The 26173-nt window shown below is 42.9% G+C and overlaps 1 protein-coding gene across 1 annotated transcript in view; it reads right to left on the bottom strand.

Moving 5' to 3' along the window:
- LOC149336060 (protein FAM91A1) overlaps positions 1-26173 on the bottom strand; it is a 34806-nt gene that overhangs the window by 7339 nt on the left and 1294 nt on the right. The window contains exons 3-18 of the mRNA XM_089552547.1: positions 23343-23494; positions 21665-21722; positions 20822-20889; positions 17476-17598; positions 16050-16140; positions 15878-15940; positions 14944-15050; positions 14697-14735; positions 13307-13413; positions 11840-11964; positions 10284-10384; positions 10109-10195; positions 8281-8498; positions 6832-6919; positions 5682-5792; positions 1987-2100 (exon numbers count right to left, since the gene is read on the bottom strand). Of these exons, the coding sequence (XP_089408673.1) occupies positions 1987-2100; positions 5682-5792; positions 6832-6919; positions 8281-8498; positions 10109-10195; positions 10284-10384; positions 11840-11964; positions 13307-13413; positions 14697-14735; positions 14944-15050; positions 15878-15940; positions 16050-16140; positions 17476-17598; positions 20822-20889; positions 21665-21722; positions 23343-23494 (1652 nt within the window). The remainder of the gene's footprint in view (positions 1-1986; positions 2101-5681; positions 5793-6831; positions 6920-8280; positions 8499-10108; positions 10196-10283; positions 10385-11839; positions 11965-13306; positions 13414-14696; positions 14736-14943; positions 15051-15877; positions 15941-16049; positions 16141-17475; positions 17599-20821; positions 20890-21664; positions 21723-23342; positions 23495-26173) is intronic.

Below are 26173 nucleotides of genomic sequence, written 5' to 3'. Positions count from 1 at the left end.
GGTTCTTTAACGTGCACTGACATCGGTGCTCTAGAATTTCGCCTCCATCGAAAAAATTCGACCGCCGCAGCGCTTAACCATTCGTGTTGACGTCTCTTTGTCAATCTAAGTTGTGCAGGTCTTGCATGTGAGCAGACTTAAGAGGCTCTTTTTACTTTATTTATATATTTCATCTAAATCAGTTACACCTATATAACTGAGCTGTGCTTACTGCATATTTCAGTGATTTGCGTCCAGAAGTCAAGCTTAGGGTCTGTAGACCATGTTCACTGTGTTCGCCTCATAAATGCGTCATAAATGAGGCTGCCTGTATTTCCCATGCCTTCGGTACAACTTGCGTCATCATCTCTGATGTCACTGCAGAGTCCTCAACAGGTTCTTGATGGTCTTCATTGTGACCAGAACCATTTGTTTGGTTTGACAAGGTCGTGTTGTCGAAGCTCACAGCATACAGTATCAATTAAGGGGGACAATACGGTAAAGAGTGAACTTTTGAACCACTTGCTTGATTACTTTGAAACCTGTAGGGCTAGTTTATACCACTGCTGGGATCATCTTTGCCAAATTTCACTATTCTTATGGGGGGTGCTTTCTTGAACTTAGAGCTCTGGAAATCAAGTGGGGTGATTTTCAATCTTGTGAGTCCATTTTTCTTGTTTCTTTCCGTAAACCGTCAGGTTAGGAGAACTACTGCTCCGCTATTACTTAATAATATTAGCACTGCAGTGGGTTTTCTGGAGCAACACCTTGCAAGGAACACGACTGCATGCTTAGTCTGCCTATTTTTGCCTTTTTTGCATACTAAAAAACTGACAACAAAAAAAAATTAAAATGAAACACCAGTGTCATTCTTTATATGGTAGCATTCTTGGAAAAAAAAAAGCAAAACTAAGCAAAACAACTCCACAGTTGTGAGTTCCGAACATTCCTAAGGGACGTCCCACAAAAAATTGGCAAAATTATCTTTTTTTCCAAACAACAGTTTTCCTAAGCAAGCTAGTCATCCTTGTCATAAAGATTGCGTAACATCATTCATGCTTATTCTATAATGAAATTTGGCAGAGAGCAGAAAGTTTCAATAAAATTGAGCAAGCAGTTCAAAAATTAATTCTTTAGGGACGTGTCCCTCCTTAAGGGGGGATGAGGGTCTTGAAAACTTTTTTTTTATTTGTAAACATATCTTTCTGAAACTTAGCACCTGGGTGTATCATTGAATGCTGATTTCGAATATGCATTTAGATTTCAAATCTCTCTGCTGCAAGGAAATATATGGCAAAATAAAATATCCTAATTAGGTCATTTCTTACGGGCCTTTTTAGTAATTTATCAGTTAAATAAACATTTTTAAAGAATAACCATACATTTGCAAAGGCCCAAAGCACATCCTAAAGCTAACAGAATGTCTACGAACTAATTTTGTTGATCATAAATAAACAACAAAGGTGGAAAGAAAAAATGACGTGGAGGTAATCAGCCCACACTTCGCCTAAATGCTCATATATCATGTTTACAGGAAAAAAGAAAGCTTTAGCATGTGCTTAGGGCCATTGCAAATGTTTACTTATTCTTAAAAAATCATTCTTTAACTGATAAATTACTATAAAGGCCCATAAGAAATTGCCTAATTTGAATGTTATTTTACAATAAATTTTCTTCCAGGTGAGATATTTGAAATCTAAATGTATATTTGAAATCAGCATTCTATGATACACCTGCGTGCTAAGTTTCAACAAGTTATGTCGAAAAATAAAAAACAAGTTTTGAAGACCCTCATCCCCCCTTAAGGACACGTAATCTACCGTTCATGTCTCGCAAGGATTTCACAGACCTGCTGATGATGTCGTCATCAGACGTACCTTCTATTTCAGCATTTCATCAGTCAATCCAACTACTGAAATCCAACTGAACAGCCAGAGTGCGTGCCATGCAGCCTATTCTGCAACAACTGAGATTCGCTTCAGCATTCTTTTAAACTCGTTCACACACCTGGATGAGTACAGCGGAATGGGTGAGCGCATCGTTGAGGGTGATTAGAGCGCATGACGTTGGAACCGTCCCCGGGCCATGGCCCCACGTTGTGACCAGCAGCTTGTCATACGCCTGAAAAAAAAAAAAAAAGTAAATAAATGTGGCCATCAACGTAACAGCAACTCATCTTCCGTCTGTGCACTGTCTATTATAAAAGCAAACGCACATTGTCTACACGAGTCACCAGACTGAAATTAATATAATCGAAACCGCTAATAGTACACCTGAATTAGTTTTCTTCTATGTTAAGAAACATAATCAATGAGACTTAAATCAGAAGTGCTTGCACAGACATGGCATACCCTAAATGTTTCTGGGTAAGCCAGCAGCAAGTAGAGAATAAGCCCATCTTACAGGAGCCCACAAGTGTAGTGGTGTGCAAATATCAAAAATCTCTGAATAGCAAATCAAATAACCTGCTATTTGATTTGTTGAACCAATCAAGCAGTGCAAGTTGAAAATTATTCGAAACGAATCGGATACAATTTGAAGTGTTCGTAAACTTTTTGAACGATACAGACAAAATTCAAACAGGGCATACTGCAGTTTTTTTCTATGAATGTTTCAAAAAGAAAAACAGGGCCCAGTCTGTCGCTGCATAGCATGCTGCTGCAATCGGTCTGCGCAGTGTTCAGCGCCAAGGCGCGGCCACTCATGTGGCAGCTTTCATGATCCACACACATAAGATCTTCAAAACTGGGCAATGCGGCACGGTTCAGCAAACTCCGTCTTCGTGCCAGACATCAGAGGCGTGGCTCATAACTCTCGTCATCAACTCTCATCAACTAAGATGTGGCGCTGGTTTGTTCGCCGGCATCATCAGCAGCAAGACGTAATTTTCCCAGGGGTACAACATGACGGTCATGCAGCTAATATACTGACTTTGTGTTACATGCCTCTTAGTGGACAGCAGTTGTCTCTTTCGATAGCTACAGCCTTAAGGGGGGATGAGGGTGTAGCGCCACCGCTTCGGCTCGCGGAAGACGACGAAGCGGTGGGCACGCACAGGAGAACGCCGGCTCGCGCAGTAGAGAACGCTCTGGACTTCGGCCTGGCCAGACGCTGCCGCCGCTGCTCTGTCGCTACCTCTTCTAAGGCAGCCTCAAATAAACGTGGCCGTGGTCGCCTCCTGGGCGACCTCAACACCGACCTCCACAAGGGGATCAAAGGCGACTTTTCTATTTTTCGACTCAGAGTGATGAAATCTAGCAGACTGGCTTAAAACCGCATCAAGCAATCAGATAGAAAGTTTCACAATGACAGCTTCAGTAAGTTCCCTTTTAGCATTATTTATATGTTGTCCCATGTTGCTTGCTGGTGGAAAGCCTCGCATGACAAAAGAACAGGCCACAGGTCTGTAAATGCTTTTAATATTTACTAAGAAGTGTGGTGTAAATCAAGACTCTCTTAATTCTTTTTAAAAATTTCTCTGCTCTTTTTTATAAAGGACACAATATGCACCTTCCTTTATGTTTAGAATGTACCATGCTCTAATTACCATGTAATAAAGACATGCGAGCCTAAATGGTGAATCTGAGACTGTCTTGACGCAGACCACACTTCAGTGATCACAACAAAACAAACGGGGTGAAAATCCATGCACCCATTGCCGTGCTACGCTTTCTACGAACAAGGTATTAAGCTCAAAACAAATTTCGAGAAAACAAGCCTGAAAGTTCTACGCTAGCACACACTGTCTATGTGTAGATGCCAACAAATATATTTATTTGGAGTTCTTAAAGTTTATTTTTGGGTGAAATATTTCAGTACAACATAAAAACAGTGTTGGAGATGCCAAAAAGTGTACTTTTCAAAAATCAACTTTTTTCATGATTTTTTGCAATCTGATCCCCACATCCCCCCTTAACTCCAAGAGTTTAAGCATTTCCACCACAGCTTTGCTGTTTTCTTGCCCGATTTGGTTTTGAAAAAGTACTATTCGCACACTCCTATAAAAGTGCTATGGTTGCTGCAGGCTAGAACTTTTTTGCTCCATAAGCAAAACAATTGCATCGAACGTTACGGTGAATTTCATGTCATGTGACAGGAGGTATACAGCCTGGTGTTCATATATACTGAGGACAGTTAACGTCATTTCAAAGCAATAGGCATGCACATACTTCATGCGTCTTCTAGCAATCGAAACATCTAAATGCAAAGGTTGGAACAAAAGTCGAGCGTCGACTCCTCAAAGAGACAGTGCCCTACTGAAACTCACACAGGTTGCAAGTCTTACGCAATCAAAATGTGAATGACCAGTAAAGGAGTAAATTCCCAACACTGCTTATATAAAGGGTTACTAATAATTGCTAAGCCTTTGGTGTGAACCGCTTGAAAGATACAAAGGTATAAAACAGCGTGACCAAACTAAACCTCTCACAGTGTAAAACCAGGCTATCCTCCAATACTGTTCAGCTTCATTTATAACACGTAACATTGAATATATCCTTCCGTACTTCAATATGCTGAAAAAGTTTAAAGAAAGTGAGTGGTTTGAAAAAGACTTTATTAGTCATCTGCATCCTGCATCCAAATGGCCTGCATCCAAAGAACACTGTTACAGTTCAACACGCCACAATGTTTCCTCCACTTTAGTTCACAAAGACGCATTCTATGAGTTGTAAAACAGCAGAATGAATGCCTCCAGGCACCAAGCATGCTGTATACATAGGGTTGATCATTTTCGGGTAAAACCCGATTTTACCCGATTTTTGCGCCCCGAACGTGTTCCTAAAATATCGGGTAAAACCCGATTTTTCCCGATTTCTGAAACAATCATGCCCCCGGAATTGCTGTGCCTCCAGTCTCAGACAAAGAAGAAAACTAGTTGACATTGTGGAAACTGGGAGCCGTACTCGATCCATTACAGAAGCGGCTGCTGAGTCTGAGTTTGATGACTACCGACCTCTCTTTATTTCCGTGATAGACGATGTAGGCTCGCTTTGCGAGGAGTTTAACCACTACTTGCTGGAAGCAAGCCCCACAAATGAAGGTGTTGAAGTGATGGACTATTGGAATGACGCAACTGTGCGTTACCCAAGGCTAGCAAATGCAGCGTTGTCATGGTTGTGCCTAGCTAATGACAGCTGTGACGTTGAGCGAACGTTCTCTCAGCTAAGGTACCTGCAGAGCCCAGACAGGTCTCAGATGGAAACCGATATGTTGCGCATGCAGATGATTATGTATGTTAATAAGGACGTGTAGAACGTCGATGACCAGCCCTCGTGAATAAAATGTTTTTTTTTTCCTCAAAACTGACCGTTGCCTCTCACTGTGAGTAATAATGAATTACCAAAGAAACGCCAAATTTTGCAATACTTTTTTGAAAGCAGCCCAAAATATAGCCCTAATTCTTACCCGCCGGTTAGAGCAAATGGAATAAATTATTAGTTTGCTAATTTAACCCGATAAAACCCGAATTTCGGAGATTTTCCACAAAAAAACTCGATTTCTCCCCTATTATCAAGCCGAAAAATAACGCCCGATTTTTACCCTCCGAATTTCAGAAAATATAAAACCCGAAAACGAATAACCCTATGTATACAGAAGCGCATGCATCAGAAGTGTTTTATGCGCAAGGTTTGATATAAGCAGCAGATTTCATAAATGTTTAAATGTCCACATATAGCGGCACAAAAGGAGCTTTTGCTTGCCTCAAAGATGCTGGGCAGCATTCGCAATCGCGTTCCTTTGGAAACCAGAAGGGACGGGGGTCCGTGGCCAGACAGCACATAGATGAACAGCTTGAACCAGGCTGAGTTCACCTGCGATGATGTGCCTTGTATTTAAATGGACTCGGTTACTTTGCAGTCAGTTCCAGGCAATTTCACAGTGCCAATTCACCGAAGACAAACGTTTCGCACCAATTTTCCACTCACACTGCTCAAAAATAGTTGAGTAGGATCGTGCAATCAGGGTGCGATGTCACACAGCCAAGAGACCTAAGGCCCATATAATGTCACTGTAGTAATCCCTACCGTGCGGCACCACTCACTACTTACGGTGTGCACCATGCAAATGGTGATCCTGGTGTCGGTGATGTTTCGGAAGCAAGTATTCGGTGCTCGAGAGTGCAGCTGCGGCTCATGCATTCGTACCATCCGCAGTGCGGTGGGAGGTTGTTCGTTACATACGAATTTATGCCCACTGTCCACAATGCACTCTGGCCAGGGAATTTCACGAAGTGATATCATCCTGAAATTTGTATTAACTGGGATCGAATCATCGAGATTCTACTGTACTAAAAATGCCTTCACATCAAGCTTTTTCACTTTGGATTTGCACAGCGACTGATGTTTTTCAACACAATTTCACACGATCGGACAGTGGTCTGTCAAAGGGCTACTAAGTTACTCTTGCTGCAAGTGGCTAAAGCAAAATTTAATTTGATAGTTGGTCTTATGACAGACCCTATGTCCAGGATTCTTGTCCCATTTTTTTTAGCCTTAGTGTAGTCGCCTTACTTTACGTGTTCGACTAAAATTACCTGCTCTGCTGAAGCGGTCATTAGAATCAGCAACACAGGTCCGAATGCCTCTCCCCAATTTTCGCAACTACTTTCTTTCTTTATTCTGGGCAATCCTGTCAAATATGTGAGAGGGAGTGTAGCTCACTGTAAACGTTAACATGTTCAGGGTTGGCTCTGTGGGGGAACCACGGCTAAAAGAAAAGAGACACAAAGCATTCACCAGCACTGCATTCTTCTGAGGGTACTCACAATGAAATGTAGGTGCTAAAGATAGCAAGGGCAAATGGATATTTCAGTGATGAGCATGAAAGCATCAACGTGGGCCATTGACCAACCTCTGGGACAGCAGGTCCCAGGTGAGGAGGTGAGCAGCTGGTGACTGGCCGCACTTCGTTGCTCAGCGGTGCCATTGATACCAACAGCCTGCAGGAAGCAAGTGGATGAGGTGATCACTTGGGGAATGAAAGGCCTGCTTGCAGTGACTATGCTAAGCCACTCTGAATATTGTGTTCACTCATCCAATGATCACTTTTGAATGCAAAGAGGAAAGGCAGTATGTTTACAGTGGAGGCACAAGCACTAACACGGACACGTAAACTCTAACCCCAGAATTGAAATGTAAAGTCACTGTGAGGAAGATTTTGCTGGACTGGCATTACGTAGCAGCCACTAGGGATCGTTTGGTTAGGTTTATGGGGATTTAACGTCCCAAAGCAACTCAGGCTATGGGGGATGCCGTGGTGAAGGGCTCCGGAAACTTCGACCAACTGGGGTTCCTCAACGTGCACAGACATCGCACATTATACACGGGCCTCTAGAATTTCACCTCCATCGAAATTCGACCGCAACGACCGGGGTCGAGCCCGCGTCTTTCGGGTCAGCAGCCGAGCACCATAACCACTGAGCCACCGTGACGGACCACTAGGGATCAAATGCCACTCCTAAGGCTTCAACCGAACTTCTCTACATCACCACGCCTGTGTGTATCGTGCCCATTTTGTGCACCTCTTCACTCCTCGTGCGAGGACACGTCTCCCCTGTGCTTGAAAAGCGTGAGCTATTTCACAGCAGCCTTACCAGAGAATGGATGATCGAGGCAATCGAGGATAGGAAGGAAACAAGCTGCTATTCGTTTCCATGAAAAGAATGCACTCGCAATGGAAACATATTTATAAGCAAAATACACATGCTTTTTTAAACTGCGCTCTGAAAAAAATGGCACTCAGCTAAGGACCACCTTAGCTCTGGTGAGAAGGCACAGCATCATCATCATCATCAGTCTGACTACGCCAACTGTAGGGCAAAGGCCTCTCCCATGTCTCTCCAATTAACCCCGTCCTCTGCCAATTGCGGCCACCCTATCCCCACAAACTTGTCAATCTCATCCACCCACCTAACTTTCTGGTGCCCCCCTGCTATGCTTGCCTTCTCTTGGAATCCACTCCGCTACCCTTAAGGACCAGCGGTTATCTTGCCTTCGCATTACATGCCCTGCCCAAGCCCATTTCTTCCTCTTGATTTCAACTAGGATATCATTAACCCGCGTTTGTTCCCTCCCCCACTCCGCCCTCTTCCGATCTCTTAATGTTACACCTATCATTTTTCTTTCCATAGCTCACTGCCGTTGGACACACTAGGCTGCTTAGATGAGTTTTTTTCACTATACTGCCCAGGGCTACGGCCTGCTCTCAAAAACCAGTCGACAGGATCATCCGACAGAAGCACTACTTATCCACCGCATCAAAACGAGTGTGCAAAGCAGCAGCAGCAATGGATCCACCCACGCGTAGTTCTTGTTGAGCAGCCGTGCGCAGGTGTCCTGGTCCAGGTTCTGCAGGCTCTCGCAGCGCACCAGGTCGAGCCCCAGGCCGGAGGACTCCTCGGCCGGGGTCCCGCCCTCCGGTGCGATGGCGGTGTTGCGGCGCAGGAAGCACACGGTGTCTTGCAGGGCGAGCGCGTGGTCAAAGTACCGCTGAGCCTCGCCTTCCCCCGCCTCTCCCACCTGTGCACACACGGGGAGGAGGAGAGGTGAACAGCAGCAGCTTCCCCACGAAGGTACACCCTTCTTCAGCATTCGCCATCAAACAGCGCAGAGACTTGCAGTCGCACCCATGCAAAAAAACTGCACTAGATTACTGCTGGAATGCATTTAACGTCACACCTATCGTTCTGACCATGCGGCCATGAAGTACTAAATGTAATGCACACTAGTAAGCACACAATAGACATGCACAATCCACTCCAGGCACTCTTCTTCTTCTTCATCTACAGCTACTATTCCTTCCTTTCGTTCGTCCTCTTGTATGCGGCCAAGTATATGACGCACCCTTGTAAAAGACCTTGTAAGTATCCTTGTAAGTATGGGTGCTCTGTATTTTAGGCTAGCCTTCAATAGTCATTCGCTCAAATAGAAATGACAAATGTGGCAGACACTGAAAAGTGGAAATGTAGGCGCTAAATGCAGATAGTATTGTCACTGGAAGCACCACCACCACAGGTGCACTGAATCTGAGTCCATTTCGTCCAGTCTGTCTAAGATCATAGACAAAGCCATGAAACAGATTGTTCAGGCAGCTTGCCTGACATAGGCTTAGAAACAAACTACACACTTCAGAGGCAGATGTGAATAGTAAACACAAGTACATACACAAGTGATACTGGCTGAGACCATTGTGAAATGAATTTACCTGATGGGGATGATACCAAGAAATCCACTGGACACAACAATTGACATCAAATGACAAGCCTATTTATATCTCCTTCACTGTCTGTAGCAGGGGATAACTGGTGAATGGACTTAGTGATGACGATAATACAGACAGTGGACAGAACTGAAATGAATGCAGATGGAGACTGCGTACATGTGTGTACAGGTGAAGCGATAAAGCCCTTCATGCCTATACCCAGGATCAGGAGTGAAATTTTAGTGGCTGCGGTGACTATTTAGAACAAGAACATAATAAAAGCCTCCAACAAGTCCTGAAGAAATCCCAAAGAGAGTACAGGCCTCGTTTTTGAAAAGTGAGAGGCTTAACAAGCAGTCACGGAAGAATAAAGGTACTTCGATATAAGAAACAGGCAGGGGAAGCCGTCATTCCCTGCAGAGGATTCTTGCCAGGTGCTACTACTGTGAAGTTTTCAACTATCTGCCTTAGCACGAAAGTTGTGAAAAGTGTCGCATAATTTCTGATTGCATCAAAATAATGTGTCCCCTGTAAGCTCTTCTTTGTTTCAAACGTCAGCAGAATATTTCTGAAACTATGTACAGGGTCCGTCAAAAGTTCCAAGGCCACAGGGTTTGCTTTTGAGCAGCATAGTCGGGCTGTTGAGATACCCTCGAAGCTCAAAATATCTGTAGAGAATAGAAGAAGGATCGTTCTACCATCTGAGAACCTCGATAGCTCTATCGGAATCTTAAGTGCCAGGATATACCGATGAAAAGCGGACCATGTGGCCTGGGAACTTTTGACGGACCCTGTACTGGGGAGATCGATACCAGGTATGATTGAATTCATGCGTATTCAGCTCAAAGCAAACATGCTCGACATTACGTGGTGGCCGGTAACGAACCATTCAACACCTCAAGCACAGCAATCTAAAAAACCAGCTCACTTTCTTCAGCTCCACGAGAAAGCTGTCCAGCGACTCATCGGCGAGCTTCCCCACTTCAAACATGGTCACAGCATGGCTCTTCAAACCCTGCACATCAGAGAAAAGAAGAAAAGAAGAAAATCGTGAGTTCTTGGTTCACCTACCCACTGAGCTCACGTGATCCTGGTGAGCTTACCAGGGACAGGTTTCCCATCATCAGGAAGGCAGTCAAGTTGGAGTCAAAAAGGAAGCCGATCCTCTTCACACGGTTCCCCGTAGTCGATAGTTCAGTCGATGCTGACGGTAGAAAAAAAAGGAAAAATGGTTGAATGATGTGCACATGAGTGAGAAAGGCCCCTGGTTTCTGATTGTTCAAGTAATGTTTGAGAACTGAGCAAGTTTAGAACGAATTTAGAAGAATTAGGCTTTCGTGCTTCTTTCGGCTCCAATCAACAGCGATGACATGAACTCCCAGCTTTTGGATCCCCCAAGTTGTGGAATTGAACTGTGGCAGAATAATCATGAAGGCACAAAAAAGCTTTCCCCTGTAGCTGGAAGGCTGCACTTCAGTAGACAGCAAGAGTTGTTATTCAGTTGCAAGACGGACAAGAGAATGAACGAGAAGTTCAAATCATAAATGCATTGGTCTATTTGAAGAACATGCATGTAAGACTCTGAATATGAGCACTGGCATGTGCACTAAAGTAAAAAAAAAAAAAAAACAAGGGATAAAGCAAACACTAAAGGCACACCCGCAATTAAAAGCTTATGGAACGCGTAGTTAGCAAACAAATGATTTCATTGCCGCCTTGGTATGCCACCTGGAAGAGATATATGCAGCTAGCCTAATTATGACCATGAAAACTGTATACTACCCCACTGCTTCTCACGCAATGCATCATGGATGCAAAGAAATTAAATTTCCTAGTCGAAGTCACATTCCACGACCTTTAGACGGTGGGTACAGTCGCAGGTAAAAAAGATTAGCACAGATCACTGGCGATCAGAATTCGTATATCTCACCACGCGGCGCTGCGGTACGCAGACCTGCCTAACGGGCCGTTTCCACCTTTGCAGCTTAGGGGGGGACGGCAGGAAGTACGCTTTATCAAGCGTGCACCGCCCGAGCGTTGAAGTGCTGGCCCTACGTGACTATGCTTGCGGCATTTATTTTGGCTCAGTTATCATGAGCAAAGATGGCTTCTTTCTATTACTGTTTTTTTTTTATGCCCGCGATGGTTTGTCAAAAGGAACTAGTGGAACAATAGACGATAACGCTGCATTTAGCCAGTAATTTAGCTGTCCGTGGCAGTCCGCTGAACCCCCCTAATACTGTAGAATGGGAGCGGCCCGGCACTCTCGTTATCAGCCTCTTCGCCAACCGCAGCGCCACGCGTTGTCATTCCGGCGCTCTGGTGTTCCGTCATGTGTGCTAATCTTTTTTACCCGCGACTGTACACGCGCCATTCTCTTCTTGCCGTCCATCTTGCCTTTTGTCAACCCATTTAGACCCATCGTCTGATTCAAATAATTCGCTGGAATCAGTTATTTCCATGTCTCTCAGTTTACGACATTCTAAGGAAAACAGACACACAGGCTTTCAGAAGTTAAATGCCAAGGCAAGTGGTAACAAGTAGGCTGAGAGCCCATGACAAGAATACAATGTACAGCGAAAAGAGGGAAAAATACAGTGATATGGAAATAAAACAGATATGTTATAAAAAAAAGTGACAGCAAGCTCGTTCGAAATACCTGGCTCGTTGACACTGGCAGAGTCTGGGGAAGGTGCAGATTCTCCACTCCCCACCAGCTTGCCTTCCTTCTCAACCTCTGTGTGCAACACCGACATGAACTCTTCAACTTCCCGAGTGCTCGACCTGGGTGGAGGGTGAAGAGGTAGTAAATTAAACCTCGATGAGCGTGGGAGTTCAACTTCTGCAAACACAACTTGCCAGGCACATTTAAACTCTCACTTCAAGATCCGCATTCTGGAAAGACCATTTTCAGGAACATCATATTCAGCACCCACCTGTAGGCAGTACCGGTGGATTTGGATGAGTGAAAATAAAATTAGTGACTGGGCTCACTGCATGTCAATGCCCACTGATTGTGTGTCATCAGGCACATCGAAAAAAACAAAAAAATTCATTTTTTTCGCAAGTGCTTTTGAAGCAGTCAAAAAGTCATGTTTTTGCAAGCTATTATTAGGTATTATTGCCAAAGCCCATTCAGTGCACCCAGCAAAGCATTTAAATGCCAAATACAAGCTTGAAATCCACAAGTGAACAAAAAAGTGTTGTGGCATGTATATGCAAATGCCCTAGACTGCAGAGACAGTGCCCCATATCAAATGTCACGTCTCGTAAAAAATGTAAACTGTTGGTCTTTTGAGATTTTCGATATATCCACTTGTATCATACTGTGTATGTATGTATCACTGTCTCCAATTTTCTGCACAATCCTCCCCTCTTCAATAATGCCTGAATGGGTGGTGTTTGCATTAAATAAATGAGAAATCAATGAATGCATTAATAGAATGAAAAAATTAATGAAATGTACCTAAAAAGCAGAAGCCTCAGACTATGCAAACTTAGTGACTTAGTGCAAACTTAAGAAGAAATCTCTTGGATATACTTCTTTCAAAAATGCAAAGACAGATCACACTTACGTGGAAACAAACTTTTCACGTAAAAAGTATCAAGACTCTGACAGACACGTCATCCTGGAACTGGAATGATCTACCACAGGACGCCGTGCATCACATCAACGCCATCCATTTTAAGAACGCCATCAAGACCACTATTGTTTAACTGTCATGCCCATCCCTCATGTAATGCCCCATACCAGGGGCCTTTGAGGTATAAAATAAAATAATAAAAAAAAGCCAAAAGTGGTCAACATCTGGGAAAACATTAATTGTGCTTTCTTATATGCAGCAGAAAGCAAAGAATTGAAAAAGCTCGCAACTGTTTTTTTCATGAAGCTGGAAAACTAGACGGGTCTTCTAGCCCAACAGATAAATTTATTCGGCCCACCAACACTCCGGAAAAAAATATTAGCTGCCACATAATATAGTGACTGCTCTTTCCACCAAGAAGAAAGATGCAATCAGAAAGGCATGCTACCAGATTATAAGACATATGAATGTCTTTTTGCTAGTTGTACTGTATATAACAATTTAACACTTGCAGTAATAACACAGAATAGCCGCCAACTCACTTGACATTTTTCTTGCAGTTTTGTGTTAGCCAGGATGGGTCTAAGCCCGACATATCTTTATTTTTCTTTTGTGCAAAACCGAGGCGACAGTACATGGATACAGCGTTCTAGGAAGAGAAAACAGAAAGTATGAATAGGCCGTGTCAAAAAAAAAACAAGGTAGCAAAAAACAAAACATCATTAGACCAAATTTCAAAGCCAAGCATAACGGGCCATCGCTGACATTCTGTTGTGTAATTCGCAATGTGCCTGAACAATGGGAAGTTGTTTCAGACTTTTTCTGATGACGCACTGAGGAAGAGAAGCTACTAACTTACTCACATAATGCTCCCGCTACTTTTGCTGCTGAAATTAAATTTTCGCTAGTATATCACACCATGCATTGAACGCACATTTTAAATAATTCAGGTGGAAAAAGTGTATTTTCCATGTCAACCAATACAGTACTCTAGTTATAATAGCAACTGCACGTATTGCACTTTACAGTACTTCAACATAAGCTTATCATGTCTAACTATAGTGATCAAGTACAGTTCACTACTTAAAGGTGCACTGAAGAGGATTCTGAACATGTCTTTTTGCCGCGGGAACTCGACCCACACGTTCCTAGCATTCTTAGAAACAGTGACTTATTGCCCTGTGTGGCCGATTTCCCCAATTAAAACGAATTAACGTCCGGCTCCGCCTTTTTTTTTTAATTCTACCTCGTACGGTGGGCGGAGTCGACCAACGCGTGGAGCGCCTTTCACCCAGTCCCGTGGAGGCTTTTCTTTCGCTTTATTTTGTTTTTTAGGTTTCCATGAATAAATAGTTTGATTCGCAGATAATATAGCTGCAAAATAAGCCCGAAGAAATAAAAATACGCGCGGACTATTTGCTACTACGGACTACTACGTATTACTCCGCTGATGGCAGAGCGGCAAGCCGCCACGGGACTGGGTGAAAGGTGCTCCACGCGTTGATCGACTCCGCCCACTGTACGAGGCAGAATTAAAAAAAAAAGGTGGGAGCCGGTAGTTAATTCGATTTAATTGGGGAAATCGGCCACACAGGGCAGTAAATCGCAGTTTCTAAGAAAGCTCGGAACGTGTAGATCGAGTTCCCGTGGCAAAAAGACAAGTTCAGATTCCTCTTCAGTGCACCTTTAAGGCAATAATCTCTGATCGTATTTTCCGCTAGCAGCTTATGACTGCCAGAAAAAGAAATGAATGTGTTGCGGTTTTCGAGTGCAAAAAAAATAGAACGCTTGACGACAAGAAAACTTAAGATGAGACTCATTCACAGAGTCATTTGCAGGTTTACATCCAAGTCAACATTCGACTCGAAGGACAAACGACTACATGTATCACACATGGCAGTCAAGCAGTGGAAAAACCGTGCAAGCACTGACCTTTACAAGTTGAAGGTCGATCCTCAACACACTGGAGAGCTAGAAGGGGAAAAAAAAAGAAAATGACAAGAAAGAAGAGGTTACACACAACAACTCAACTTAAAAAAAAAAAAGAGGTTGACTTCTCGCAAACCCGTATTTCTTGCATGTTTCAAGAAATGTTGAATATTGAGACATCACATACACCGAGTGACAGAGAGACAAGACAAAGGTAAAGAAATTATAAGTCTAGCCCATGGAAGCTTACCTCTGACAGGGGAGTGTTCCCATCAATAGACACAAATATTTTATACAGCAATGTCTCAAAATAATCTCCTAGTACTCTGTTCATCACAAAACCTTCCAGAGGAGGCACTGCAGATAATAAAAGAAGAGAAAAAAAGCGTTAATAATTACAGATGATTAATAACTGCCGGCTTCCTGTCTCGTGCAGATGCACTCAATCCCCAACTTACCACATACTTTACTAAAACCATTGCTTAACATGCCTTCGGTCCCATATTTCTAATTTTTCGTTTGCTTTGCTGCAGTTGTTAAGTGCCATATTGATGGAATTCTTGTACTTAGGTTTTTCTTTTATGCTTTTCATTTTCTTTTTCTCACATCAGTTTGTAGTATTTCCTTCACCGTATCATGACTTGTACTACACAACGACTTGATTACGCACTGATAATAACACGAGTTTCATGCCTGCAAACTGCGTTTTAACCTGTATTACATATCTCTTTTTTTTTTATTTCCCTGTCATTTCGTCTATCGCTCTGTTCTTTTTTCATGTGTTCCAAGTACTTTTGCTGTGTACCACATTTTTTTCCATTCTGTTCTGCTTATTCTCTTACAAATATAGTGTTTGAAATTTGATGCCCCCGTTGCACAATGCCCTAAAGGCCTGTAAGGTACAGTCAAACCCCCTTATAACAAAACTGGTTATAACAATATATCGGGTATAACAATGGTCAGCCACAGCACCGTCAGCTTTTGCATGTGTTCTATGGTATTTTCGGCACAACCCTGTTATAACAATTATTGGTTATAACAATGGTATTTCCATGGCACTTCAGTATTGTTATAAATGGATTTGACTGTATTTCAACTAAATAAATAGTTCCTGAAACTTTATATTACAGATGCTTGCACCACTGTTCTCAAAGAAAGCACCGACAATTGAAGAACTGCCACACCTGATATGCAGTCGTGGTCATCGAGCGGAACGTCAATGTAGATCAACCCCTTCAGGTAGAGACCTAGAAACAAGGAGTTAAAAAATGGTTGAACAGGAACAAAAGGTGGGGCAAGCAGAGCAGAAAGGAAAGTTTGGGGACTAATAAACTCTATAAACAGCCATCCACGCACTCCTCACGTCTTCCGCTTTCAGCGTCCCCGCCTTCTGTGGTCCGTCGTCGATTACTTTGTCAATGACTGCCTTCTCTGATGCCGAGACAACCTGCGGTTCAACGAAACAGTCTACTTGTAGTAATGGAAAAAAAAGAAACTACTGCACTGTACATTGAAAGGCACATCTATGAACACTCTTCGGTCATTTTTGGCCCAGTTGGGAACTCAGGCTGTGAGGTATCGTTGCACGCATGACAACTACCATATTTACTTGCATTTGTTCTTAACGTTGTTTTCCCATTTACCACTTCTGTTGCCCCTGGTTGCTTTTTTTTTTCTCATGTTCGTGTTTCGCTTTTTTTTCCCTCTATTTTCGTGTCTGATGTTATTTTAACTCCGTTTTGCATAAATTTCGTGTTCCTTTCTTGTATTTGACTTGTACCGCGTTCTTGTACCGATATTACGGTTTTTTCCATCTGTATATACCTTTTTTTCGATTTGCCCCCCTCACCCAATGCTCTTCGGGGCCTGTGAGGTACTAATAAATAAATAAATAAATAAATATGAAGCACCAGCTATTAACGCAGCCAAAATATTTATTTTTGCTTATATATTACCCTAGGTGACAAACTCGCCCTTCAGATTTTCACAGATTTCTTGGAAAAGAAGAAGTCCGTTAATTATATGAGTAAATACAGTATTCGGTGAGATCTTGTATGTGACAAGTTGCAACCCATTTCCGGCAAGAAAAAAGCTCCAAATTACTCAGTGTTTTATTTCACATTCTGCTCTAAGATTCTGTTTTGATACATTGCACACCTACCTTTTTCATGACACATTCTGCACCCCCATTGTTTCCACAAGAGTGCATACTGTACAACATTTTTTTTTCCTTCTTAGCTCATGTTTCCATACAGTCCGGCATATCCCATACCAGTGCTTTAACAACCTTCCAGATTTGCGTACTCTTCCCACATCGTGCCAATCTGAATACGCTACCAGTTGAAGCGCAGAGGTATTTTTGAGCAAAGGAAGAGATAAAATACTCTCGGCTGCATTATACTTTAACCAGATTCTTCACAACTGCATGTGTCCATGGTTCCAACATATACCCATTAGTTAAAACACCACTACTCACAACTTTTTTATGGTTTTTAAACCCAAGGACTGTGTTAGGTTGCAGTTAAAGCCATTCATGACTGCATTTATCCATGATCAAACCATCTACCCATTAGTTAATACACTGCTATTGAATATATTTTATGCCGACCTTAAAAACTCCAGGAACACACAAAACAAATGTATTGCACAAGAAAATTCTGTTTGGTTTTATCTTACTTCTTTCTCAAAGCCCCGTCCATCTCGTGCATAAAATGAATGTGTGCTAGCTCACTATTCACCGCTGCCAAGTGAAAGGTAGCCAAGCTTAGAGAGCAGCACTGACCTTTATGTCGTCCTCGGTGACATAGCCAACGTTGATGTACCACCAGGGTTCAATGGGCATCTCTGACACTGGCTTCGAGGGCAGGAGGTCCCGCACCGACTTCCTTCGCACCGTGAAGAATTTCTGCCTCCGAAAAAGAACGGAAATGATGCCTCACATAAAAGCCCCGAGCTATCACCGTTCCTTTCAAAATAAGAGATTACCTAAGCAGCACAACTGCGAATGCTTTGTGTCTCAACTAAATCCAGTAAGTAAATCTTCCCTCATGAGATGGTTAAAGAGACACTGAGGAGAGCACTATTAATATTTTTTTTATAGTAAAATCCCATAGTTCAGCATGTCATGGCTTTGTTGCCACTTGGCCGGCAGCGAAAGATGCATTCATTTCTAGGAAATTTGGATTCGAAGTTAAAAAGTTTTCCCGCCGCTCTGATTCAAACTTGGGATTCTCCTATGACGACACAGGACTAATTGACATGAAACATGACGTGCACATGACGTACCGCAGACTCCGTGATTTCTGGCGGCCAGCAGTGCGGCCTAGCAGCAGCCGAAAAGAAAGCTACCGCCGGCCGCACGTTGAAGGCATCTATCGGCTATTGCGGCCGTCGCTACAGTCGCTTCGATTACGTTTGCACTGGCGTTTTGCCAGCGTTACGATGGATCTCGTTCTCGAAGTCGTCAACGAAGTTCTCGCAAATAGACACCTTTAGCATACCGTGTACCTTGTTACCGCTAGCGGAATACCGGGAGCCCGCCTACCGCCGGAAAACAGGCGCTGATTGGTCCCGATGCTTCAGGAGCGCGCGTAGCTGCCGGGCACGTGGCGCCATCTGGCGACGTCAAGAACATTTGCGCATGCATTGGCTGCGCCTCAGGGATTTGTGGCTTCTCGGGTCCTAGAGTTGCTAGAACCATTGGTTCTAGCAACACTGCTTTGTCCTATGACGTCACCACGCCAGTACTTGCAAGTTTGGCCTGTGGCGGCGATACCTGTATTTTGGTTCTTGCTCTGTTCTACGTTACAAGAGCTTTGTTGTCAGTATGAGTAGCGTTTTTGTAATCAGGAGCTGGTATTCTGTCGATACAAGCCAACTTCAATTTCTCCTCAATGTCCCTTTAACATCTCATTGAACTAACAGTACAAGGCAGCAAAACAAAGTGGTAAGCTGTGGTAATGTATTTTTTCCATCTATCAGTGATCGCTTTCAAGTCGCATGAGGTTTTGCTAGCAACTGAGCTACGTGTGATCATACTGCAAGAGTAGCCAGAGACAACCACTGGTAAAGTGCTGTAAATATATCCAAAACTTTTCCACCTCCAGGTAAACAGCATTATCAATGAAAAAATTCAAGGGGCACTTTGGCTCTCTAAAGTGCTGCAAGGCGAAAGCGTTTCCTGGCGCACTGTTTGCTTTTATTTACTTTTTATTTTTCATATTTTGTTTTTATTTATTTTTGCTGCTTTTGTTAACTTTAATGCTTTTTATTTTTATTTTCACATCTTATTTTTTTGTTTATTTTCTTATTTTTATTTTTATTTTCATTTTCTTGACTTTACACCTTTTATTTTATTTATGAAGCCCATGCATTCACTAGATGCACCTTTATTCATGCTGGAACCTTGAAACTTTTAAGCAGTGACGCCGAAATGCGGACGAATCTGCCGACGCATCTGTTGACACGGCTGCCAACACGTCTGTCGACACTCCTGCCGACGCGTCTGCTAACGACAGTATGAGGCATTAAAGGCTTTCGCCTTAATAATTCAAGACTACCAAGTTGTACAATGAAACAAACAATAACGAAACAGAACTGCGACCTTAAAAGTCACCAAAGGACTGGACACATCGAGGGCAAGCAATATGAACACCTCCCTGGTTCTAACTCACTAACTATTTCTAATCTTTCTAACTTGTTTTTTAATCACTGTTTAAACAACTTGCGAGGGCCAAGAACCAAGCTGCAGATGCATTTGTCTTCTAAATGCCTTCACTCAGCAGCTGAATAACTGGAGTTTTCATTTCCCTGCCTTCTTGGGGCAGTATCTACATTAATCACAACATTTGATAATGTATAACTGCTTTCTAACACTGATCGCTCTTTGTATGTATAACTAAGATTGGTATGAATATCATCCACTAATTATCAACTCACACATGATAACTGTCGCAGCTGAGCTTTTTCACATTTCTTTTTTTCACATTCATGCTAACAGGTAGTGCCGATGCAGCTATGAGCTAAGGGATCTCCTCCTGTATTTTCACATATGCAAATCATTTCAATGTACAATAAATGATTTTTTTATTTTATTAACTTGAGTATGTACCGATGCAGCTATGCGCTAAGGGATCTCCTCCTGTATTTTCACATATGCAAATCATTTCAATGCACAATAAATGATTTTTTTTATTTTATTAACTTGAGTATGTACCGATGCAGCTATGCGCTAAGGGATCTCCTCCTGTATTTTCACATATACAAATCATTTCAATGCACAATAAATGATTTTTTTATTTTATTAACTTGAGTATGTAAAATAAACAAAAACACTCGTGTGAGAAAGAAATCATTGTTAAAAAAACGCTGTTGCTTTCCTTTGAGCAACCATTACAAATGCTGTACAGCTGACATTCACCGAATGCGTGTACTCCTTGTTCTGGTCGAAAAAACAGCTGATATGAGCCACGTAGTATGACCATGACTGGGCACTCAGAATTTAGTGCTGTGGCAAAGGCTTCAGTCAGTAGAATTCAAATTACAAGTTACAAACTACTTACTAATGCCATACTCCAAAACCCTTACATGTCTGTGACGTAAATTAACCTTATCACAATGTGAGCACCTTATACAGGACTTGTACATGGGTCCGCACAGGAACCTACAGCTTTAATCTGTGCTTTTTGCTTCAGGATACAAGTTTTGGCTCGTCGCATGCTGATTCAGACTGCCTGGTTTGTTTGGTAATCGCCATAAGATGAAGGGCTTTTGACGTTTTTTGCTAGAACAACGGCTCAGTGGCTACAGCATTTGATTCTCTGCTGTGGCAGCAAAATTTCAAAGGAGGTAAAATGTGAGACTACATCAACACAAGTTAAAAGGTATTAGCTGACTGAAACAAATCTCCATGTATTATAGCATTCCTCATAGACTAGGTGTAGTCTGTAGGTACAGCCTACTGCTATGCCCTGTTTGTGGGTCAATTTTGGCACAATTTGTGCAATCAGAAATTCATCATGTTACATAGAACACACTGCGATAGTGACAGGCAGTTCTGAATACATCGTGTCAGTGGCAGTTCAGGAAACACTGCTTTTGACAAACACGCAGTAAGCCGAGGCACCCACCTTTGATGACCTGCAACGATTCATCAGGTCAATGTACTGGTTTCGGCCTATTCCTAGCAGCCTCAGGCCTGTAAACACAGTCAACACAGAATCAGCATTAGATTGCGAACACTACAAGGCAATAAAGAGACCATGCAAGGAAGGAAAATCTTCACAAAATATATTAGTAATAAGGGAGTAATTACTCATTGGCATCCACCCGAGCGCAGCCATACGGCTACAAAGGAAAGCTAAACAGCTTTCTCAGAGACCTCGTAGTTAAAGAAAAATTCGTCCTGGTCCGGGGTTCGAACCCGGGACCACCGCTACACCGGAGCAGTCGCTCTACCAACTGAGCTAACCGGGACTGCAAGCTTATGGTAGGGCGAGAGTGAATTGATCAATAACTCGAAGTGGGAACTGTGTTGGTCAAATGTTTTAGGGGAATCCCCCAAGGTGGAGTAGATTTGTAATAAGGGAGTAATTACTCATTGACATCCACCAGAGCGCAGCCATACGGCTACAAAGGAAGGCCCGGTTAGCTCAGTTGGTAGAGCGACTGCTCCGGTGTAGCGGTGGTCCCGGGTTCGAACCCCGGACCAGGATGAATTTTTCGTTAACTACGAGGTTTCTGAGAAAGCTGTATAGCTTTCCTTTGTAGCCGTATGGCTGCGCTCGGGTGGATGCCAATGAGGAATTACTCCCTTATTACAAATCTACTCCACCTTGGGGGATTCCCCTAAAACATTTGACCAAAATATATTAGCTAGTTTATTCCTGGTCTTTATGACAAGCTATCGAGATTCCCAGCTAAGTTTGCTAATGTTGAGAGAGGATAAAAAAAGGCACTAAGCTCCAACTCACAGTCAGCTGCAGTGAAATTGGGTAATGAATCGTAGCTTCGCTCCTGCTCCATGAGGTCCTGAAAGTAATCGATTAATACAGTTAGGAAACCGATCAACACCCAGACAAGACGCAGCACAATGTCTGGCCCTCAAGTTGCTAAGGTATTTGACCCCGTTTACATAATCGCAATAAGACTGTACACACTGGTAATGCAAACAAACCTCCAAAGGAGGAGGCATAGTAATGATGATGATGATAGTTGAGGTTTCATGGTGTACTGACCACTTAGGCCACCTTGTGCCAAGTCGGGTCATAAATTTAAAATTCAAGTTTTCCCCTTTTATTTATCCGTGCTCACTCAAGGATAAAATACCCTGAGTAATCCAAGAACTATAAGACAATGTCATGGTTTATCAACGAATCCTCAAGAAACAGAAGCAAAGGGGCAGTGGAATCTTTTCTTAGTATCAAGCTATTTCATATTGTCACTTTTTTTCTTCCATATGTTTGCACACATTAAAATATGACTAAGCTGCCGCGGTGGCACAGTGGTTGTGGCACTCAGCTCCTGGCTTGAAAGACACGGTTCGATCCCGGCCATGGATCGAACCGTGTCTTTCAAGCCAGGACCGCCCTCAAGCAGTCCCTCCGTCTCTCAACACTAGAATCACGCCGCGTCGTTTCCCGCCTATGCTTACTTCATACATTTTATCACAACACAACATCACGGCACGCTCTATTAACCGCCCCACTATGAACGTCCTCCCGGCTTAGTCACGGTAACCCGATAGCACGCATCAGTGGCCACACATCTGCTTACAACAACTCATTTTTCCCCAACGCAATAGCACTATGGAACTCACTGCCTAACGACATCGCTGCATGCACTGATCACAAAACATTAAGCGAGAAAATAAAAATTCACCCCACATAGATCTTGATCACTTCTGCGCTCTTTGTAGCGAGTATTGCTTGACATATGTTTAATGAATGATGTATCACCTGCTGGGAAACCCTGATGTGACTACAACCCCTTTTATGTTTGTTTGTATGTCTGTTCTTTTTATTGTTATGCATGTTCCCATCATCGTCGTTGTAAACCAAAATGCCCCCCCCCCCCCCCCCCCCCCTTATGTAATGCCTTCGGGCCTTTAAGGGAACAATAAATGAAAAATGAAATGGTGGTCGATGTTCGATGGAGGCGAAATTCTAGAGGTCCATGTACTGTGCGATGTCAGTGCACGTCAAAGATCCCCTGGTAGTCAAAATTTCCGGAGCCCTTCACTACGACGTCCCTCATAGCCTTAGTCGCTTTGGGACGTTAAACACCGATAAATCAATCAATCAGTAAGCAAGCACCTTCACAATGCACCAATGCATTAAACATCCTGTTTTAAATTATAGCAACAGAAATTAAAATAGCAAGCAAAACTGACAGCAATAAAACAGTGGCAAAAATGGCAAAAGGCTGTCAGCAGCAAGTGCTAGGTGTCAGTTTGTTAAGGGATCACATTCAGCAGGGGTTTAATCCGCTTCAGGTTTTCTGATCTCCATAAGACATTACACACACATCAATGGAGTTACACGTCAAAAAAAGAATATGAAATAGGGGTACGAACACAAAGCAGTAAGATGAACGTGTGGACGTTTACAATTTTGAAATTTGTGTTTCAGATACTGCCGACACCTGGCTCACCTGCATAATGGAAATGTAGTACTGAAAAGGGGTGATACGCATCCTGGTGACGATGTAGTCGGACAGGTGGTACGGGTAGAGCATCAGGTGACTGCGGCTGTACTGGAGCACATTGTCATAGTACGACTTTTCATCCCGGTGATACGTCCGCACTGGCCACATGCGGAAGAGTCAGCAAAGGTCAGAGCTAAGCCCATAGCCAAGCCAGTCGGGTCCCTGAAAACGCTTAAAGGGGCTGCGAAACACTGCCTGGGGGAATACCGGCTATACTTCAGGTGGGTTCTTTATGTCACACAGATGCTCACTTAGAAAGAATTACAGGAATCGATGCACAGGAACGGGAGTTCTTCAGTGAAGAAATTTCAAAATACAAGCAAACAAAACACTGCCCTCAACTCGATTTTGGCGGGGCTTCCCACTCCTATTTCGCTCTCCCAATGACGGCACCTGGCGCAACCAATCAAAACAGCCAGCCAGAGCACGTCGCGGAAGTTTGTACTCCATGGTTGCCTGCTCTCTGTAACTCGTTCTTGCTGAGACTGGCAGCGTTTTTTCCATGCCAGAGCGCCCCTGGTGGTGTATTTTTATTTTACTTGCCTTGCAGGGCTTTTATCTAAGACAAACAAGTTGTTTTTGCTGATCTAATATAAAACGCAGATAGGTGACAAAATGTGTCTCTATTTATTCACACAATTTGCAGTATATTTACTGTTTGTCCGATCATCAAGCTCGCGCCAGGTGATGTCATATCCGCTGCTAAAAACCCGCCACTGTGTGGCGACACCATCAGAGCCATGAATTTGTTTTTGGGAGGACATTAAAATATTAAAAAACAGAATATACGCGGTATTACCGGACGCTAATAGCACCATTATAACTCACTGTATGCAATCAACAGGCAAAACAGTTAACTAAGATTGTGTTTCTGGGCCCCTTTAAGTCCCATGCCCCCCACCAGCAGCTCCGAAATGTGCAGTCGCCGACAGAACAATACGGAACATGCTTCGGCGTTCCAACTCTTCCCTTATGCTGAACAACATAAATAGAGAAGACAGCTGCCTTTATATGCCAGTCCACAAGTGGAATCTACTTGCATAAGTATCAAACACCCATTATTTTCGCTACATAAGACATCATATGAATTTTATCGCCAATGTATGGTCCATATCGCTCTGTTCACAACTGCACATTCAAACCTCTCATATTATGGTGCGATACAACCGGAGAACAAAGTGGCAAATGCCACTCAAAGGAAACCCTTGAGCCAAAAGGTGTTGACTGATTGCCATGATCTTGGGGATAACCTGCTTAATCCGCGGTTAATCCCCTTGCATCTGCAAGCTCCTGTGATGCCATGCTAGTATGATTGTCATGACAATCGGTCAATGTCATAAGTTGGAGGGTCTCGTTTGAGGGGCATCTGCCACCCCTTTCTATCATTTTCGACTGCAGTGGTCGATTTATGTTTTATGTCCATGAGGGCACTGCACGACCTGGGTTGCTGGAGAGAATTTGCAATAACTCGCACTGAAAAGTTCGAACACGAGAATTTTTTATTTTACTTGGCTGTCAAAACAAACACAAATCTAGATCAAGTAAAATTTCTCTTGTTTGTGAAAACACTTGAAGCAATCAGGTGGGTGAAGCGAGAAGGGGCATTTGTCACATTTCCGACATCTTCCGCGGCTTTTTCCTGGGCTTTGTTCGCTAAACATTTGCGTCATGCTTTCTGCTATGCTGTGATTTGGAGGCATTTATCAGAACGGTGCCATTGACAAATCTCTAAATGCATTTGAGATGGAACTACAGCTGGTTTCCAGTGCTCTTGTATCACTGGAACACAGCCACGTGAAAAATCTTTTCAGAGATAAAATTTCCTCTTCATGTGATACATTGTTTTTCAGTCACTTTCTTGGCAGAGTATTTAGCTGTTGTAAACAGACAGATACATCACATTGACAAAGATTCACTTTAAAGCTGTCGGATTTCCAAAATGGGGCTCAGGATACGTTTGAAGGGCCAGGCTCTCAGTATGAGAACTAATACTCATCATGCAAATCAAGTCACACTCACTACTTTCAATATCATTTAAAAGTTTCGGCTATTAGCAGTCTGCAAGCAGCACATGAATTTCAGAGCCCCTGTCTTCACTCTTCCCGAAACACCATGGCCGTGTTCAAAAGAAGCGGCCAGAATAATTTTTTCCCACCAATATATAGTAGAAAATAATGAGCAACTAGTGTTGCCTGGCGTGAAAGCTACTATCCAGAAGTAAGCAGCCAAACATGTGGCCTGCCCTACTGATAGGCATTTAAAGATTTAAAGAGAATATTTTAAACTGACGATGGCGAATCACCATCTTCGATGAAGAATGGGTTAAAAGGTTTCAGCACATAACATAATTCCCTTCTGTCTCTTTCCAAAAAAAAAAGAAGATTGTAGTAATGCTACTGCCTGCAGGAATCAATTCAGGAAACGTTTCACATACAAAGTTTATACCCCACAAAAAAACTTTTGTTTTTCTTTTTTAACCCTTTATCATTCCAAGGACTTGTGTCAAACAAAAAGCGAGAAAATCTCATTTGGAAGCAACATAAGTAGGGAGGTTAAATCTCGACTCTCTCAACATTTTGACCGACTGTTAGTTCAAAAGAGATAAGCAATTAATCTAACAGACCACAGCCCCAGAGACACCAAGTTGTCGCGAAAGTCCAACATGAAGAATATGGGAAGAAAATCTTCGGATCTCAGATAGGAGTGCAAGCTCCGGTCAGGGTCAAGGTTTATCAAAGCCTGTGTGAGGGCGTTCCAAGCAGCTGATAACAAGCAAC

Source organism: Amblyomma mixtum, chromosome 7, assembly GCF_055824585.1.
Source record: "Amblyomma mixtum isolate Tamu chromosome 7, ASM5582458v1, whole genome shotgun sequence".
In the NCBI taxonomy this organism is placed as follows: Eukaryota; Metazoa; Arthropoda; class Arachnida; order Ixodida; family Ixodidae; genus Amblyomma; species Amblyomma mixtum.
This window is presented reverse-complemented; position numbering and strand designations above follow the sequence as displayed.